The sequence below is a fragment of the Phyllostomus hastatus genome, unplaced genomic scaffold, assembly GCF_019186645.2.
Source record: "Phyllostomus hastatus isolate PE091 unplaced genomic scaffold, TTU_PhHast_1.1 phas_scaffold_39, whole genome shotgun sequence".
Lineage (NCBI taxonomy): Eukaryota > Metazoa > Chordata > Mammalia > Chiroptera > Phyllostomidae > Phyllostomus > Phyllostomus hastatus.
Window position 1 is genome coordinate 34,038,774 of NW_025334028.1, and position 20,062 is coordinate 34,058,835.

General features: G+C 44.6%; 1 protein-coding gene across 1 annotated transcript in view; it reads right to left on the reverse strand.

Annotated features, from left to right (window-relative positions):
• The window catches only part of ADARB2 (adenosine deaminase RNA specific B2 (inactive)), a 436,890-nt gene that overhangs the window by 57,409 nt on the left and 359,419 nt on the right, over positions 1-20,062 (reverse strand). Inside the window, exon 5 of the mRNA XM_045820262.1 lies at positions 2,510-2,624. Coding sequence (XP_045676218.1) covers positions 2,510-2,624 — 115 coding nt within the window. The remainder of the gene's footprint in view (positions 1-2,509; positions 2,625-20,062) is intronic.

Sequence of the window (20,062 nt, forward strand, 5' to 3'; positions counted from 1 at the left end):
TTTGTAAAACATTTCTGTTTTCCAAGGAAAGTCTTTGACTTTCTTAAAAAAGTGGAAAGATACTTGATAATCACAGCTTTAAAGCTGGGACATATTGAAAAACTACTCACCAAATAATCCTGACATATGTTTTGGGGGTCAGAAATATTTTACACAGTAAAGAGGAAACACTGTTTGATGTCTTTCCCTTCCTCCTTTCCTCCTTTCTTCATTCACATTCAGGAGTTAGGCCAATGTCATTTGAAACTATGTTATCCAGGAACCTGTGGCAGAAAAATCTATGACACTCCAAATTTTAAAATTTGCCAAGATTTTATTTCTGTGATTCTACAACTCTGTGCATATAACTCTTTCACACTTAATTTTTTTTCATCTTCATCCAAGGACATTTTTTCATTGCTTTTAGAGGGAGAGGAAGGGAGAGTGGAAGGGAGAGAGAGAAGCATCAGTTGGTTGCCTCTTGTACACATCCAGACCTGAAATTGTACATGCTCAGACCGGGGACAGGGATCAAGGACTGAACCCACAACCTAGGTGTTGGATTATGTAGGTGCCCTGACCAGGAATCGAATCCACAACCAAATGCTCCAACCAACTGAGCCACACTGGCCAGGGCTCTTACACACTTTTTACATTGGATTTAAAGTTTTCTTTATGACCCATTCCCTACTAGGATGGAAAACTCATGCAGGCAGGCTTTTAGTCTATTTTGTTCTCTGTGGTTTTCCCAGAACCTAGGATAGGCTGTAGTGCTGGTGGGCACTCAGTAAGCAAGTTACAAATGAAAGAGTACACCTACTAATAAGAGCACTTGTGTGGCACTTATTTTGGACTAGGAATCTCTCTAAGTGCTTGCACAGATGAACACATTTATCCTTCAAATGACCCTCCTATTAGGCACTTCTGTGGTCCCCAGTCCCAGAGAGGCTGATTGGCCTGAGGTCACATCACTAGGTGTCAGTGGAGCTGGGACTAAAATCTAAGTAGTTGCTTTTTGCCTTACCACCTCTGACTGTTTCCAGGGTGGTTACATCCCGAGGTGGGCTGTGTCTTTTCTGGGCACCCTGATGCATGCAGAATGGTGCCCAATGTGTAAGTGCTTCCTATTAATGTCTGCCTGGTACTGGACAGGAGAAGGGCCACATTGGCAGTGTGGTTTTGACAGAGAGGACTCTGTCATGTGCTGCACAAAGAGGCGGATGCCACTAAATGTGTGAAAGCAGGTTGAGTGTCATGGCTCAGGTGGATGCATGCCACCAAATGCAAGGGTGTTGTCAACTGAATGGAATCACCTTTGACTGAGAACATGATTGTCGTAAGGTGATTTTCCTTTCAAGCAGTGTATGTGTTTTATCCTGCTCACCAAATTACACTGGGAGGAGATGTTTTTACTCCATTTTTAAAAGATGCCAAAAATAGAAAGGTTAAGTGACATATCCTCTGGCTGAAGTGAAGACAGTGTCCTGAGTGCTCTCTGCCTATTCCACTGTCCTTGTGTGTGATGGCCCTGGGAGAGGCCCCAGGGTCAAGAATGATGGGAAAATATGCCAATCACCTGGTTTTAAATCAACTTTTACCACAAATATATTTGGACATCAGGTATATAGTTCCTTCTGAGTCTTAGCCTCCTCCTACACATGCAGAGTGTGTGTGTGAAACTCAAATACTCCAAGTCAGTTATTCTTACAATAATTTTGTAACATGTTGTTACCAACTCAAGCCAATCTTTTGGAATAAAAACAGTTGAATTCAAATAACCAGTTGGTTAGTTATTATGAATAGGTCAGCAATGTTCTCTATAGTACTGATTGCTTAAATTCAACCATCATTTTCTCCCATGTTGGCTTATAAAAGTGGCCATGACCTTGTTCATTGGTGTGAATGTCTTCCTTTGGTTCTACCATTTGTGCCTGAGGATGGACATTCATCTGTGAGCATTGTGGGTCCCAGCAGGAAGGGATGGATTCGGTCTCCTGTGACAGGATTTTTAGGGGGTCTAACCGTAGTGGGAGGGGCTCATAATTCTCAGGTGAATTGAATTCCCTGGACTGGGTTGCCCTTCTGCACACAGAGGAAGCATGTTAAGGGAGGGAAAGGAAGACAGGGGAGAGAACAAGCCTTGCCCACCAGCCTGGAGTGACTTATCAGGTGGCCTCACCTGATCTTGAATTCCAGTTTTTGCAGATTCCTCCAGCATTGCCCACTCTTCCTGACAAAAAGATGCGAGGAAAATGCCTAACGAGGGACTGACCAGCCAGGTCCTTAGTTTACCTTCCATGAAAGTTGAGAGAAGCCTATGCAGAGATGCTTTTAGGGGGTGTAATTACACAACCACCGGCACTATGGTTTTTTTGCTGGCCACTCATTTGTCCCTGATCTCTCTGTGTCTAGTTTTGTCTTCCTTTTCACATCTTCGGATGGGAGGGAGAATCCTGTTTCCTAAGATCACAAAAATGCTAGTTTCCTCTCCTTGAGATGAGAATCCCACAGCAAAGACATGAGATTTTACCTTTGGTCATGACGATCCCTGCCAGCGCTCTGTGGCGGGCATGCACGGATGTCAGGCCCACTGTCAGCTCACGGAACTTCTGCGTGACCATCTGGGACACAGAGTCAGCAAATTCCTGCAAGATACAAGCACCGGGCTGCTTTGATGCTGAGCGGTTCACGCTCATGTCCTTCTCTCCCTCTCAAAGCCATGTCCCCATGGGTGGAGTCCAGAGATCACCCTGTCACCCAGTGCTCCGCCACCGCAGGCACTGTCCCATGAACCCTGGCCTCAGGAAAGCATCAAATATTGTACTGGACTGATTGGAGGCCTTGATTCTGAGGAATTAACCCCCAGCTTGGCCCCTAGATGGGAGCCTGCTTGTGCCTGATCAGGACCTCTGCAGGGAAATGCTCTGTGCCTGCTTCCTCCCTCTCCCTGCCTCTTAGAGGAACAAGCTCAGCTGTGTCCTGAGGGGAGCCTGGGGGACTGCATATATGGGGCGATTGGTTTTCGCTTTCTGCTTAGTTTTGCGGATCCAGTTTCTAAATACCCCACTCATCTCGGGGACTCTCCTGGCTGAACTGCTCCCTACAGCTCATTCACGACCTTCTCCCTTCATGTTTCTGCCTACATGCACATGTACACACACACCCGTGCACACACAAGGACACATGGTCATGGAGTTAATTCACTGATGCATGCACAGAGGTGTACACACACGCACACACACAGCACAATACATACCTGCACACATACATTCAGACAGTGCATCCACACTACACAAGGTCTGCACACATAGAGACAGACACACACACCCCGACCTCATATAATCCCTATTGTGAAGTTACCCTGAAGTGACTTCCTAGGTCTGTTAAAGCAGCACACATGAAAGAACATGGCTGGTGTCGCCCAGAGCATGTGGCTTTGCTATCTCCCTTCCTCTGTTCTGTCCAGTCCATGGCTCACAAGTTGCACGTTGGCACATGGCCCATAGCTACTTTTCGTGGGAGGTGGCTGGTTGGTAGTGACCTTCATAGGCCTTGAACTCAGAGAAACCCGGTAGAGTCAGCTTGGGCCCAGTTTCATAATTTGTAAGGCAATCCTCTTAATTTCTATCTAATGGTGCTTTTGTGAATATTAAATACACTGATGCATTTTAAGTGCTTAACATGGTGCTTCCGGTCAAGAGTGCTCAGAGACAACGTCACCCATTTTCCTTCTTCCACCAATATTGTTACTGTCACCATCACCACTATTATTTCCCGGTCGCTGCAGGCATAGACTGAATCTTTATGCAGCCAATCACAATATCCACTTGTTCAGAAGGTGGGCAAACAGATCATTTCTGTTGGAATGGGTTTTCATTGTCCCACCAGGTAAATTTGGATATTGTACTATAGATAAGAACAGGTTTCTGGTAAGTAAAGTTACAAGGGGTAAATAGTTTAAAAAAACCCATGTTCATGTGAAAATAGGCCTGCCTCCTAGAAACTGGAAAGCTGCCACAGAAGTAGCACCAGGCTTTTTCACTCCTGCTTCTCAGACAGAGAACAGGGAAGCTGGGCCAGTGCCTCTATTCCCAGCACCTGCGGGGTTCAGGACCTGTCCATGCGCTACTTTGGCTGTTCTGGAAACCTGTAGGTGGCAGGCACCAGGCAGATTGGGCTTCCCTGAGAAGTGTGATGCCTTATCACCTCTTGGACTTGACTGTCCAGGCCTGGCTGGCTGGAAAGGTGGCACTGGCTGTGTGGGGACTGCTGTGAGTGGGATGTGTGTCGTGGGCATTGTTCCTGGCTTGGCTCCAAAGGAACCCAGGCGGCTTGGAGAGATGTGTCACCTTGGGGTGGGAGTCACAGAGTCACAGAGTCACAGGGTTTTAGAGGTAAATCCTGGAGGCTGTCCCATCCTTTTGTGATCTGGAAACTGAGGTCCATAGAGGGCATGCACATGTCCCTCTGTGTGGGTGTCTTGGGGCTGCTGGGACAAATGACCATAAGGTGGGTAGCTTAGAGCAACAGGAACTTGTTCTCAGAGAGTTTGGAGGCTACAAGTCCACAGTCAAGGTGTTACTCCCTCCAGAGCTCAAGGGGAGGGTCCTTCCTGCCTCTTCCAGCCTTTGGGGCTCCAAGCATCCCTTGACTTGTGTCTGCATCCCTCCCATCTCTGCTCCGTCTTCATGTGGCTTCTCCTTTGTGTGGTTCTACTCTGCTGTCTCTTCTTAGGGCACAGTCATTGGGCATGGCATCAATGGTCATAACTGTTGCCATTGATTGAATGTGTACCAGGTGTGCACACTGGGTGGAGGGTTCAAGGTGCCCTTGGAATCCCCACCATGAGGCGTGGACCTTATTTTTCCCATTGTAAATATGGGCCCCTGACAGAATAGTAAATCATTCCTTAGGTTGGGAGGCCAGTGAAGGGAGTGAGGAAAGGACAGCCCCAATACGTGGGCTTCTGACTGAGGGACCAGCTGGGGGTGGGCTGGAGTGGCCAAGCTGCCCAGGATCTGAGAGCCAGGTGGCCTTGGGAGTGTCTGCATTTGGAGCAGGACCTCTGAGCACTGCTCTCAAAGGACTGATGGTGAGACCCAGCACATGCATCCCTGTGGCTGTGTCATGGGGAAGAGGGTCCCTGCCTGGGCAGGGGCCAAGGGCACCATCCAGTCCAGGGGTCAAGAAAGGCCTCATAGATGGTAACATCTGAGATGGCCTTGAAGGGGAGACATGCATTTCTCAGGTCACAGGGTGAGTGGAGTTTCCTCTCTGGTGGGTGCTGTGGCACACTGCTGACTGGGGTCATCCAGCCACTGTCCTGTTGGTGTGAACACAGGGACCCAAATAACAGTGCTACCTCCCTGCATGGAGTGGCCACCACATCCTGGCAGCTGCTCTCCAGAGTCAGATTCTAGCAGCTTCCTGTGTGTTCATCTCACCTTCCCAAGATTTAAGCAACTCAGGGGCAGAGTTTGTGTCCTTTGTGTCTCCAGCCACCTCTCACGGTGCCGGGTGTCTGCTTCTCGATGCTCCATGGGCACAAGGAGCTGCTCTCAACATGCCTCCAAGCATCCTTTTCCTTCTGTTTAAGATGAGGTTTTCAAGCATTCCAGAAATGATGAGACTGCCATAGCTCATAGCTCACTCTGTCTGCCTACCCCAGAGGGCCCTCAGAACAGGACTCCCCAAACCACTAATAATAGAAAACATACAAAAACCCTATTTCACTTGGAAACCCAGAGACCACTCTCCATCACGTAGAGATGCAAAACAGACTCAGTGTGTGCCAGCACTGTGCACACATGGTCCCATTGCTCCTGACAAGGAAGCTACTGGTGCAGGGATATTCTCAAGGATGGCCTAAGAGACACACAAACAGCTGGTGAAGGGGTAAAAATTTCAGGAAAATATGGATTATATTCTCTTCACCAGTTATTCTCAGTAATTTTTTTCTGACACTAACACTGTTCATCTGCTCAGGCACCATTTAAGCATTACAGAGTGGTGGTTTAAACAACAGACATTTATTTCTCATGGATTTGGGGGCTGAAGGGCCAGGTTGAGGCGCCACAGGGCTGGCTTCACTCTGAGTGTCTTCGTCTGGCTGTGAGCCCGGGTGGCCTGGGTGTGCGGAGCCAGCTTGCCAGCTCTCAGGTCTCCTCTTATAGGATGTAATCCCATTATGGGTCCCACCCTCAGGACCTCATTTAACTTAATCACCTCCTTAGAGGCTCATTTCTACATACAGCCACTCTGGGCACTGGAAAGTCAACATGAATTTTGGGAAACACAAACATTCAATGCATAACACACAGGAAACAGGATATCACACGAACACACATCCTTGCTGATAAGGTGCTGTGCACTGAGGGTCAAGTGCATGCTTTTCTCTGCTTGTTTACTCTCCCCCTACCCTCTCAAGCCCTCACTTCTCTCTTTCCTCACTCAGGCTGGATGCAGAGAACTATGCTGAACATAAATGTCCAGGACCCTTAAAAAAATAATAGAGGCCCATGTAGAGAACCCCCCCTGGAGACCTCAGGGGTGGACCTCCACATGGAGGGGCCAGGGCCGTGAGTTTCCCACCCGCTGACAACTGAATGCTGTTATTCATGTTAACTCACTGCTTTTTTTGAGGTCGTAGGTTATAACAGCATTATTTACTCTGAGTAATAGAGAAGGAGAGGAATCTATTATAAAAAGGCAAATAAAACCTGACAATCAATTAAGAGAAAGCAAAGAGTGCACAAAGCCTTGTACTTTATTATGAATAGAAAGTGTTCTGCATGTACCCCCAATCAATCCGACAGGCAAGGTAGATCCAGATGACCAGCTGATTTAGAGCTAATACAACAGGTGGGATGGATCCAGGTGACCAGCTGACCTGTGTGCCATTTAGGGATCTTCAGGCTTGAAGGAATTTCCCTGTGTGAGGGCCTGGGGTAAGGGCCCCTGGAAATCATGGGTCAGCTTCTCTGCAACATTCTATTGCCAGTTAAAAGTATTCTTCATATGTAAGTAGCCTTTATCAGGGTTTCATTAAGGAAGGTTTAGTTTTTGTTTGTTTGTGGTTGGTAGATTGAGATATATAATAGGAAGTATAGATAAGGCAGCACATGCTGACCTGCCTTTGTGCCAGTTGATGTTCTACAGGTGGAGAGATGAGGGACTCACCACTCCTGGATTCATTCTGAGCATCTCTCTAAATCCCTGCAAGGCTTGCTCCATGAAAGGCCCCTGAGCAGTGGCTGGTGGTAAGGGGAGGTGGTGGCTTGACTAGGCTGTGGAGGCATTTCTGAATGGTGCACAGAGATGTCGCTCCAGGGCCTCAAATGCTTTCCCAGACACCCTGTTCCAGGCCCAGGTCCACGGGGTGGGCTGGGTACTGAGTATCTGGATGGCTGCCCTCTCTCCCCTCTGAACAAGGCATGTTCCATAGGGACCTTTTGTTAAACATCTCTTTTCCTGTAGCCTCTTCTCTTTATTCATTTTTTAGGGGTCCTTGACATTTATGTTAAGAATGTTTCTCAATTAACATTTTATAAAGGTGAATATAAAAAGCAAAAAGCAATGATCTCTTTAACTGCTCCTACTTTAAAACATAGAAAGATATTTAATTAGTGGGATAAATTTCTCTCTTAGATATTTAACCAGTACTATTCCCTAGGACTGCTTCAGAAAGTCTTGCTTGTGGTTTTTTGAGGGAGAATTTTGGAAGGTTTACATACTGAACCATCACTCTTAGTTTTTCTGGTTTTAAAAGTCAAAGGAAGAAAAATCATGATGACTAATCACTTCCCTCAGATGACAGAGCATCTGTCACAGGGGCTCAGGGAGTCTCTGAGGAATTAGAAGTATTTCGGATTTGGAAGCATCCAGAGAAACCCAGCCTTTGAGGTTTCTGCTCTGTGTCCTGCTGTTTCCTCAGTGAAACTAGTGGGCGCCTGCCCCTCCCAGCCCTGCATCTCCTTCGGCACCTCCCGGCTAAGTGATTGGTTTTTAATTAAATGTCATACTTGATTGCAGCTGCAGGTTTGTGTATGTAAATGACATGGTCGTTGATGACTCCGGGAGTTAAAAGCCAGACTTGGAATTCACGTTGCGAGACATACACTTACTGATTTAACACTGGGGATTTTTAAATGTTTTAATCACTTGGGGTTTAATATATACACTCTAGTTGGGTTACTGCAAATCCAACTAATCAGACCCTGAAATAATCTGGTTTTTGTCCCCACCTGGCACTTAATTCATGGTAGATGCAGTGTCAGTGCTCAAAACAAGCTTGCGCCTCTGATGATTTTTATAAACTCAAATCCTAGGGTCTGTCCTAGGGCTGTGAGGAGTTCATCCAGTTTTGCAGATGGATATGTGCAAACTGCTCAACTTGGACGGTAATTTTTGGGCACATGGGCCAAGTTATACTGCATTGTTTCTTCCTAAATTAATGTGAGACATTTCCCCCGATGGTGAGCACAGAGACTCACTGTAGGTTGTGAGCAGCACACATCCCCGCCTAACAGCCTTTGCTTGGGGCCTGGTCTAGGCCTGATGGCAGTGACCATGGTGCCTGTGGATATGCATTTCCTGTCTCTGTCCACCAGACATCACAGACAGTAGACAAGTAACCTCCTTTCTCTGCAAAGTTCCGCTTCCAGGCCCTGTAATGGTCTCCATGGTGATTGTGTGTCTCTTCCAAACCCCCAAAACACTTACACTTTGTGTCCTTTTTGGTGCAACCTGGAGAAGTTGTTTTTCTCTCTCCTATGTATGCCATAAATATGCAATATACTGTAGTTGCCTCCATTGCAGATAGGAGTCAATATTTTTATTGACTCCATTGGTAATAAGTAATTATAGCCAATGTTATTGCAAGGTCACTACTTGTCAGATGCATTCTAAATGCTTTGTGTGTTGTTGCAGTTAACCCTTACATAAAGCAGGGGCTCTCATAGCTCTATTTTGTTAACAATCATGGGAATTGATTACAGAGTAGACAGCCTATGATATGTGTCCTCCATGTGGCCAGTGGTGGAATTGCATAGCTATACACAGGAGGGAGAGGTCACATATGGCAGTGGCTCAGGATGGGGTGGTCAGGGAGGGCTTCATGGAGGAGGAGACAGGCTTGTTCTGGGCCTGAAGGCCTCTCATAATCTATATCGGCAGGGATTAGAAGAGCAGGAACGTCTTGGGAAGTTGTGGCCTGCAGAATTTCAGGGGTTGAACACTTTATTTCCAGGTCAGGCCGAGAGCAGTTCAATATGGCCTGAGTAAAGGATTCATGTGGAGCAGTCGTGAGAACTTAAACTGAAAAGGCCACTGGAAAGAGCAGAGGAGCTTGACTCTAGGACAAGTTCATCAGCCTCCTCAAGCTCAGTGCTGCCAAGCAACCAGGGACACATCAACACAGGAAGTAAGCAGAGGGCCCTGCCCACAGCTCAGGGCCAACCAGATGTCTCTGCTCCCTGCAGTGGACAGGAGAGGCCAGACCCAGGGACAAGTGAGAGGCCAGCTTTGCATTACAGAAAGGCTCTGACAACCCACTTTCCCAATCCTGAATAATGAGCCGCTGAGTCATTTGAAACATAAATTCTTTGTTAAATATGAAAAGAAGAGACAGTTAGCTATCCTCATTATTGTTGGTGATTTAGTAACTTAGAAAATGCCTCTAAAGCAGGGATGTTCAACCTGTGGCCTGCAGGCTGCATGCAGCCCAGGATGGCTGTGGATGCAGCTCAACACAAAATCATAATTTACTTAAAACATAATGAGATTTTTGGGGGGATTGTGTGCCACAATTTATTTCATGTGCTGCTCCAGACAACTCTTCTTCTAGTGTGGTGCAGAGATGCCAATAGATTGGACACTCCTGCAAGAGTCCCTGGGTATCAGGAAAGGGTTTGTGTCTTTCCCATATCAGTTCTGGCCTCCTCAAGCATTTGCACCAGGAAAACAGGATCCCATTGAAGGCTACTCCTCCTGGAAGCCTCACAGAGCTCCTCTCAGGGCAGGCACAGAGAAGGGGGTTGGGATTGGGGATGGGAGTTTGCAGAGTCTGCAGCAATGCCCAAGCACCTATATAGAGCCCGGATGAGCCTCCACCTGAGGGCCATAGTGCCAGCGCTGCTCATGCACAGCTTGGCACTAGCTGGGTGTTTGGAATGGAACTGATCAGAGGAGAGAGGATTTGGCTTCTGTGAAATGATGGGGATAATCAGGTGCTTCTGGTTCCAAAGGTTAAGTGGGGACGGTAGCCCTGTCTTTAATGAGCTGTGTATTATTGTACTTAACGAAAAAACCAAACCAAAATGCTACTTTAGCTTCTGCGTGTGGCTCACATGCTGCCTGTTGGCCTCAATTACCATGGCAAATTACCAACACTATTCAAATAGGAAAAATAAACTTCATGCAGCCACACTGAATGGCTCAAGCTTTACTCATTTCCAACACTAATATTTTGAATGCTATAAATAAATAAAATGTGTTCAAATTTGCAATGGCAGTCCTCAGGGTAAAATTGACATTCAGCCAAAGTGGTAAGGATATTAAAATCAATAGATTATGAAGGAGAAATCCGTTAGTAAATATTTTCCTGTTGAAATCCTGTCTTTGGGTTTGTAATGCTGGAATACCAAAAAGGTTAGATTTGCATGTGGGTGGGGCCAGATAGAATCAGGACCATTGTCTCACAGTTCCTGTGATCCTTTCTTCAAACTTTGTGTTTTAGCACGTGGGAGTGCATGGTGGCGCACTGAGGTGAAGGCCTGGGGATGGCAGATGGCACTGGAGTGAGGTCCCTGCCAGGTTTGTTGGAGCGTGTCCTCCACAAAGCACAGCCCACTCATGGCTCTCCCCCGAGAACTGGGAAAGCTGGAAAAATGCTGCTGGAATTGTCATCCAGCTACCAGCAAGCCAAGGCCTCAGGGGATGGGAGATGCTCTTTCCCAACTCGAATCTCAATATTCCTTAGTGTTTTCATGGAGAAGTCTGCCCCTAGGTCTTGGTTATGACTCCTATTTGCTGGCAATGGTAATAAAGCCTCATTAATTTCAAATTGAGGGTCTAATGAAAATCAGTGTTCAACCTCATAATTCAAATGATCAGAGTCTTCAATTATTCTATATCCCTAATTACCCAGAGGCCAATGACAGGTTTGGAGGAAGGCATGAAAGATGAAAACTCCTCATTGTAGCCATGGCTTTGTGGAGAGAGCCCCAAACTTGGAATCAGAAGAATTAGGCTTGAGTTCTGCCACCACCTTCTCCCAATTGTGCAAACACCAAAGGGCAGTTAAGGTATCTGAGCCATTAGTTTTCTTGGATGTAAAAGAGATTCTGATTCTCGGCATAGAGAATGTTCCATTGCATTCCATTGAATGTTTCTGGATAATGTGTTCTCTTTAAAGCTGGAGAGCCTGCAGTGTCCCCAGAAGTAGCCACATCCACAGGGATCGTGTAATAGGAAGTGGAGACTGAACTGGGAGGGCCTTGTTCTAGGTGACAGGGAGCTATTTCAGTGATGGTGCTGGAGCCAGGGATCAGCAGGCTCGACCAGACCTGTGTTTTGGGAACCTGGACTGCCCTGTGACTGACAGGGAGTGGCATGAGGCTCATCAAAGGTCTTTCTGTGGCTGTGTCCTGACTTGGGGATTTCAGCTGGAGGTGCCGTGAATCCTGGAGGCTTGGGGGCACCGTACTTTGGCAGATGGCATTTCCCAAAGAGGGCTGTGCCGACATCAACCACCCAATCGCTCATCTCACCAGGGACTTCCATATGTCTCCATCCAGTGCTTGGCTCTGTGTCTTCTCCTTGGACACTGTCCCAACCACAGAGTAAAGAAAGAATGTTGGCAGGCAACTTCTGAGTGTAATAAATGCCATATACTTATGGCTTGTTGGTGGGTGCTCCTTTTGGAACCCAACCAACAGCCAGCACCAACTTGCAGCTGGAGACCAGCCCCCTGGGGAGGTGTCCTGGGCCCCTGACCATGCTGCTGCACTGCCCATCCAATGCCATGTGGAGCAGAGCAGTGCCATCCCACTGAGTTTGCACAAATGGCAGGCACAAGAGCAAAATGAATGATGTGTAGTTTCAAGTCACTACATTTTGGTGCGGCTTGTTACACAGCAAAAGCGACTAACATGGAGTTAAGACCGTGAGGGGTTACTCAGCTGAGGGCTTAAAATCAGGCACTCTGAAGCCATGCTGATCCAGATTCAAATTCTGGATTCAAATACTTGACAGCTGTGTAATATGAGTGTTATCTAGGCCTCAGTTTCCTCATCCCTAAAGTAGAAGTAGTGCTTACATCACAATATTATTACAACTGAAATGAGATAGTGTACATATGATGCTTAATATGGTTCCCAGCACTACATACTCAGTATCTGGTACTCAAGTGTTAGCCATTGCCGTTATTATTATCTAGACTTGTGCAAACACAAAGTTTCTTAGAAACAACATAGAAGTACTTCCCACTCCTCTATATCATTAGTGAAATTAAAGTTTTTTCAGTAGTGAGCTGTTTAGAAAATAAGCATTGATACAATTAGGCAGGTGTATGCTGTGTTCAGGGGTGTGTAAGGCAGCTGTTTCTGCAATGCCGAGTGCTCTCCTTGGCATCCCCACCATGCTGACCTCAGCCCCACTACCACTCTCCCAGTGCAGTGCACGTTAAAAGAACCCAAATAGTGAGGAACTCAGAAAGCTGCATTTGTGAGTTTTAATCTATCTTCCCAGGCACAGAAACTGGGTATATCTGAAATCTTAAAGAGAAATCACATACATGTCAACTGCCTCACATAGTCTTTTTAATGAAAACATCAATCTTGGGTAAGAAAATGCTTGTTGGTTAAACTATTTGCTTGATCTTTTATCAACTTTAAATTTGCTATTACTTTTCTAATTTGGAAGACAGTATCTTTGGCAATGATGCATTTGAACTTTAAGTAATTGATGTTTGCATCCATGCTCATCCCTGTTGTACATGGTTTTCTGACTTTGGGCTCTGTCCTCTCTGATTTCACCCTCCAACCACATTGTTTTGTGACTGTGGATGTGAACATCACCCTCATCATGCCTGAGGATGAGCATTCCGTCTTCTTCACCTTGGCAGTTGCAATGTCAGCACACACACATAGCGTACAGCACAGTGTGCATTTGCCTTTGGGGGTTTGCCGGCTCACAGCCTTGGAAGCCCTTGAAGGAAAGTTGGTACAGTGTAGGGCAGGTGCTGTCAGAGCCTTTACTGGGAAAGCTCGCTGTGTCCACAATGGCCAGGGGAGACGCCAGAGTGGAGACTGTTTCTCAAGCATTTCCACTTTATTCCACCACTATACCTGTATCCTGGGGAAAAGAATCAGTCACAATTGATTGAGCAAGACACTAATGAAATACAGAGATGAAAAGACAAGGTCCTCTATATAAAAAAGCCCATGACAGAAAACAGGAAGTACAAAACACTGTGTGATAGATGGTGACCAGTGTTTCTCAAGGGCTAACTGCTCCCCAGGTGTTGGATGCCCAGTGCCTCTTGTTTCCTTAATCTGCATTATCACCCTGGGAGGCAGGGATGCTTACAACTGATTTTATAGATGAACAAGCCGAGGCTGGGAGAAGTAAACTTCCTCATCGGGACACAGGAGTCTGGTCAGACCCCAGGGCACATGCTAAACCACTGGGGGGCCTCGAGAGAGATGCTGCAGTGGAGGAGGGTGGTGTCGCTCCAGGAATGACATGTTCTCTGACCACAGGGAACACTGTCACCTGATGAACATACGTATAGTTGTGGAGATGACATATAGGAAATGTGAAATTCTGCCTCTTACACAAATGTGGGTTTTATGACTGCCTTAACTGTAACAGTTTAGGGAGCAAATGATGTCTGGTGATTGGAGAAAGAGTTCCTGGGGAGGCAGGTGACTGGTCATGGCCACCAGTGGACCATCTTTGGGTCCACAGGCCCGTTCTCAGATCCCCTGAATCAGAATTTCGGGCAGTGCAGCTTGCATTGGCATTTCCTGCAAGCTGCTCAGGTGATTATAAGGCACAATGAAGTTTGAAACCTACTGTGACAATGATTTTCTAATTGACCAAATTCTACTCAGGCTCCCTTGAGGTGTTTTCAGCCAGGCCTATCTTTTGGGCTTTTTGTGTTTTTCTCTGCATCATCCAAATTTTAGCAAGAGTCCACCCCCCACCCTTGATACCAGATCAAACTCCTCAAGCCTCACCCCCTCCAGGTGATGGCTGATCACATGGCCTGTCTTAAGCAGGAGTCCTGGGAGGTTGGTATAGCCAGAACTTCCCCTCTCCCATACCCCTAATGTTTCCTCTTAGTGAGTTCTTATCCACTGACCCCCACCTCTTCCTTGCCTGTAAATGCTCATTTCCTACACTGTACTCAGAGTTGAGTCCAGTCTCTCTTTGTCCTACAAATTTCAGTGCAGGAGTTCCTTCACCTACCACCACTGTCTTCCCCTTGAATAAAGTGTTCCTTACTGTGCTTTAATAAGTATCATTGAATATTTTTTCTTTCACATTGTCTAAAACCTGGAGAAGATCTGAAGGACAGAGTGTTGGGAGAAGAGGGGCTCTGTCTGCAAAAGCACTGAGGGAGAAAGCTCAGGCATGTGCACGGGTGGCCGAGCTGGGATGACCAGGGTGATCACAACAGGCAGGCCAGTTGCTCCACCCACACCTCCTGGGGTCAGAAAACTGGAGGGACTGACTTCTTGCAAGAGCCATGAGCTGCACATTTAGTGAAATTTTAGCCCACCTTCTCATCTTCTCCCAGTCAGCCTGTCCTCCTAGTGCCTGGTGCCTTGCTTCTTCTCCCCAACTGCATGGCTGGCTTCCCTTCTCTCTCTTTGGTCTATGCAGTCCTCATTCCATGCAGTGTGACCCCCACACAATTCAGCCCTTGGGAGGAAGACCATTGTCCTCACTCCTACCTCTGAATCTGCTGAAACCAGTCGAGCAAAACCGGGAGCAGGACAGTGAGGGTCTACTTTCTCTGCTCTAGGACTGAGCTCTAAACTGTGGGTCATTTGCTGAACAAGATGATTCTTTGACTGTGGCCAAAAGGGTCCTTCAATATGTACCATGGGATGGGTTTTAATGAGGATGGCTTGGGGCTGGTCACATTCATAAAATCCAAATTTAGAGATATGAAGGCATTTTAAAATTCTACATGATTAATTACATTAAAGAAATAGGAAACATAATTTTTTTAAAATAAAAGAAAAAAGGGGGGCACAGCTATGTGAATGGGTCATGCTGTGTTGGTGACATAGGCTTAGCAATTTTGGGTACTGACCTTCTTCTTTTTCTTTTTCCCCCATGTCTGAAAAAATGGATTACATCCTATGTTCTTTCCTATTTATGTTGTGACTAGCCCAGCCACTGTCCAGCCCATGATCACCTCCAGCAGATTGTGACTAGAAAGCCAAAGGGGCTCCAGCGGTTGGGTTACTATGAACAGTGTAGATGGAGGCCCCTTTCTGCTGGCAGGAGGGAAGGGAATGAGCCAACAACTGCAGCTGATCCTGGACTGCTCCTAGGAACCAGGGGCCAGAGGGATGAGCATTTTTGATGAGGCAACCACAGCTGAGAGAGATAAGCTAACTTGTTACAGCTGACTCAGCCCATTGGTTGTAGGGTTAGGATCCAAATCCAGGTATTTGAATTCTAGTTTAACATCTGGGCTATTGTCCACAGTGTCAGAAGTGCCTTGAGTAGTTGAGAGTTGATGGTTACGTGCAGAGATGCCTGTATACCTACCTACTGATTAAATAAATTTACAGTTATTCACAGTTACCTAAATTGTTAAGACATCTACAAACCTGTTACATATGTTAGCAGTAGTTACTGCTTTAATAATCAACTTCAAATCAGAATATAATAAAAATGTAGAAAATAAACTAAAACAACATTAGAAAAATATAATATTTCTGTTTTTAAAGTGGTGGTTTCTGATGTATTTAGAAAGATATTTTGCATCTGGGTTTAATTAGAATCTTTAAATTCTCATTAGTGTTCTAATATGAGGATGCTAACAGATGAGGTCCTTTGTTTGGGTTTGATTCATGGTTGTTTGAGTTCATCTGGATTTAAAAAGACATAAACAAGAAGAACCATTTCAGAGCATGAAGAGAAAAAAATCCCAATAGAAAAAGCAGTTGTTCCATAAAGGCTGAAATATTTATTTTCCTGGCTCTTGTTAAATTTAAGGGAAGTTTTTAAGTTATTGCCTAAATAATAAAGATGCTAATGCATGTTTTGCATCATTGCCATTGAAGTCCACATCATGTCCACTTCTGAGTGCCATAAAGGATAAACTCTCAGACCCCTTTGTCTCATGACTTTCGCCCTCAATCTGCTTTCTTCATCCTGAAAATAGGCTCTGGAGAGGAAAAACGAAGTAGACAAAAATTGCTAAATAATTTCAAATAATGCATCTGAGGCACTGACTTAAAGCCAGGGCCAGGCCATGACTGAGTAGTTTCCCAAGCTCATGAAGAGACCCAAGACCAGAGCAATTCATTCCAGCTCTGTTTACCTGTATTCAACAAACAGCAGAGGGATGGTCCCAAAATGCCTGTTTCTTCAGCTGAACTTTCACAAATGAGAAAGACATAGCCTCCCCATGTCTTACACTCTCACTGCTGCTCACACACATGAGACCTGGAGCCAGTGCTGTCACAAACCCTGGAACCTGTGCCAAATCTGGCATCACAGCACATGCCACCCAGCTGGCACCCTTGCACCCACCAGCAAACAAAAGCATTTCCCCACTCCAGATAGTCCTTAAAGTCTGGAAGAGATGATTCTTCCTTCAAATGCACAGATATCAATGCAAGGCTTCAAGGGACACATAAAGTCAGAGAAACATGACACTACCAAAGCAACACAATAAATTTCTAGTAAAAAACCCTAAAGAAATCGAGAGCCATGAATTTCCTGACAAAGAATTCAAAATAATTGTTTTAAGGAAGCTCAGTAAGCTACAAGAGAACGATGGTAGAAAATGAAAATCTCATTTGCCATAGCAATAAGAAAAATAAAGTACCTAGGAATAAACCAAGGAAGTAAAAGACCTATACTCAGAAAACTGCACAACACTGAAGAAAGAAATTAAGGAAGACACAAATACGTGAAAGCATATACCATGTTCATGGACTAGAAGAATTAACATCAGCAAAATATCCATACTACCTAAAGCAATTTATAGATTCAATGCAATCCCTATTAAAGTACCAATGGCATATTTCACAGATAGAAAACAAACATTTCAAAAATTTATGTGGAACCATAAATGACTCCAAATAGCCTGAGAAATTCTGAGAAGGAAGAACAAAGTAGGAAGGATCACAATTCCTGATACCAAACTATATCACAAGCCCACTGTAATAAAAAAAGTCTGGTACTGGCATAAGAACAGACACATAGATCAATGGAACAGAATAGAGAACCCAGAAATAAACTCATGTCTCTATGGTCAATTAATACTCAACAAAGAGGGCAGAAGCATAAAATGGAATAAAAATAGCCTCTTTAACAAATGGTGTTGGGAGAGCTAGATGGCTACATGCAAAAAAAAAAAAAGACACTCAACCACCATCTTACACCATATGTAAAAATAAACTCAAGATTGATAAAATACTTAAATATAAGTCGTGGCACCATAAAAGTCCTAGAGGAGAACATAAGCAGAAAAATATCAGATATTCCATGCAGCAATATTTTCACTGATATGTCCCTTAGAGCAAGGGACTTAAAGGAAAGAATAAATAAATGGGATCTAATCAAATTAAAAACCTTCTGCATGGCTAAAGAAAATATCAGCAAAATGAAAGGAGAATCAATGATATGGGAAAATACATTTGCTAATGATACCTCTAACAAGGATTTGATCTCCAAAATATATAAAGAACTCACATGACTCCACTCCAGGAAGACAAACCACCCAATTAAAAAATGGGCAAAGGACCTGAACAGATACTTCTCCAAAGAGGACACACAGAGGACCCAGAGACATATTAAAGGATGCTCAGCATCACTAGCCATCAAAGAAATGCAAATTAAAACTACAGTGAGATACTATTTCACATTGCTCAGAATGGCCATCATAAACAAATCAGCAAACAAGTGCTGGTGAGGCTATGGAGAAAAGGGAACCCTAGTGCACTGTTGGTGGGAATGCGGACTGGTATAGCCACTGTGGAAAACAGTATGGAATTTCCTAAAAAATAAACAAATGGAACTGCCTTTTGACTCTAAGAATCCTGAATTATACTCTATTGGGATTATACTCTAAGAATACTGAAACACCAATTCAAAAGAACTTATGCACCCCAATGCTGGAAACACCCTAAGCACCCATCAATAAATAAGTAGATAAAAAAGCATGGTATATTTATACAATGGAATACTACACAGTAGAAAGAAAGAAGGAACTCCTAACTTTCATGACAGCATGGATGGAACTGGAGAGCATTATGCTAAGTGAAGTGAGCCAGGCAGTGAAAGACAAATGCTACACAATCTCACCTATAAGTGGGACCAAATCAACAAACCAAACAAGTGAGCAAAATATAACCAGAGACACTTCAATAAAGAACAAATTGACAGTGACCAGAGGGGTGTGGGGAGGGGCATAATGGGGTAAAGAAGGGGAAGGGTCATCAAGGAACATGGATAAAGAACACATGGACAAGTCTTGGCTGGTGTAGCTCAGTGGATTGAGTGCGGGCTGGGAACCAAAGAATCCCAGGTTTGATTCCCAGCCAGGATACATGCCTGGGTTGCAGGCCATAACCCCCAGCAACTGCACATTGATGTTTCTCTATCTCCCTCCCTTCCCTCTCTAAAAATAAATAAATAAAATCTTAAAAAAATAAAAAAAAAGAACACATGGACAGAGACAATGGGGGAAGGATTGAAGGTGGGAGGTGGGGGTGGGTAGGGTGGAGGAGAGTATGGCTTGTGGGGGGAACTGAACAACAATAATAGTCCTGGCTGGGGTGGCTCAGTGGATAGAGCATGGGCCTGTGAACCAAAGGGTTGCCAGTTCAATTCCCAGGCAGGGCACATGCCTGGGTTGTGGGCCAGGTCCCCAGTAGGGGGCACGTGAGAGGCAACCACACGTTGATATTTCTCCCCCTCTCTTTCTTTCTCCCTTATCCTCTTTCTAAAAATAAATACATAAAATCTTTTAAAAAATGAAAAAAAAAGGAAAACAAGACATGAACAAAAGAGGAGTTTAACAAAGAGACAGAAATCATAAAACAGAACCAAACAGACATTCTGGAGCTGAAGAATACAATGAATGTAATAGAGAGCTTTAAGAACAGACCTAATCAAGCATAAGAAAAAATCTGTGAACTCAGAAAAGTCATTGGAAATTATCCAGTCAGAGGAAAAAAAAAGAAAAAAGAATGAGTAAGAGTGAAGAAAGTCTGATATTTATGGAACACTGTTAATGGAGCAATATGTGCATTGGGAGAGTCCAGGAGAAACAGAGAAGGAAAAAGAGGCAGAAAGTGTATTTAAACATATAATGACAAAAAATATCCCAAATCTAGGGAAGAAAATAGACAAACAGATTCAAGAAGCCAAATATCCTAAATAGGTTAGACATAAAGTGGTGTGCATAGAGACACAATATAAAGATGCTTCTCAACTTATAACAGGTTGATAAACCCACTGTAAATTGAAAATACTGTAAGTCAAAAGTGCATTTAGTACACCTAACCTATCAAACTTCATAGCTTAGCCTAGACTACCTTAAATATGCTCAGAACTCAACATCCAAAAAGTGCTGGCAACATGATGCACACTATGGACAATCTACCAACAAGTGGGAAGTTTATAGCAATAAATGCCAACATTGAAAAAGATCTCAAATATGTAACCTAACTGTACCCCTCAAGGAACTAGAAAAATAACAAACTAAGTCCAAAGTTACCAGAAAGAAGGAAATAAGATTAGAGCAGAAATAAATAAAATAGAGAGTAGAAAAAAAAAGAATCAACAGGAGTTGTTTTTTTTTAAAGATAATATTGACAAATCCTTA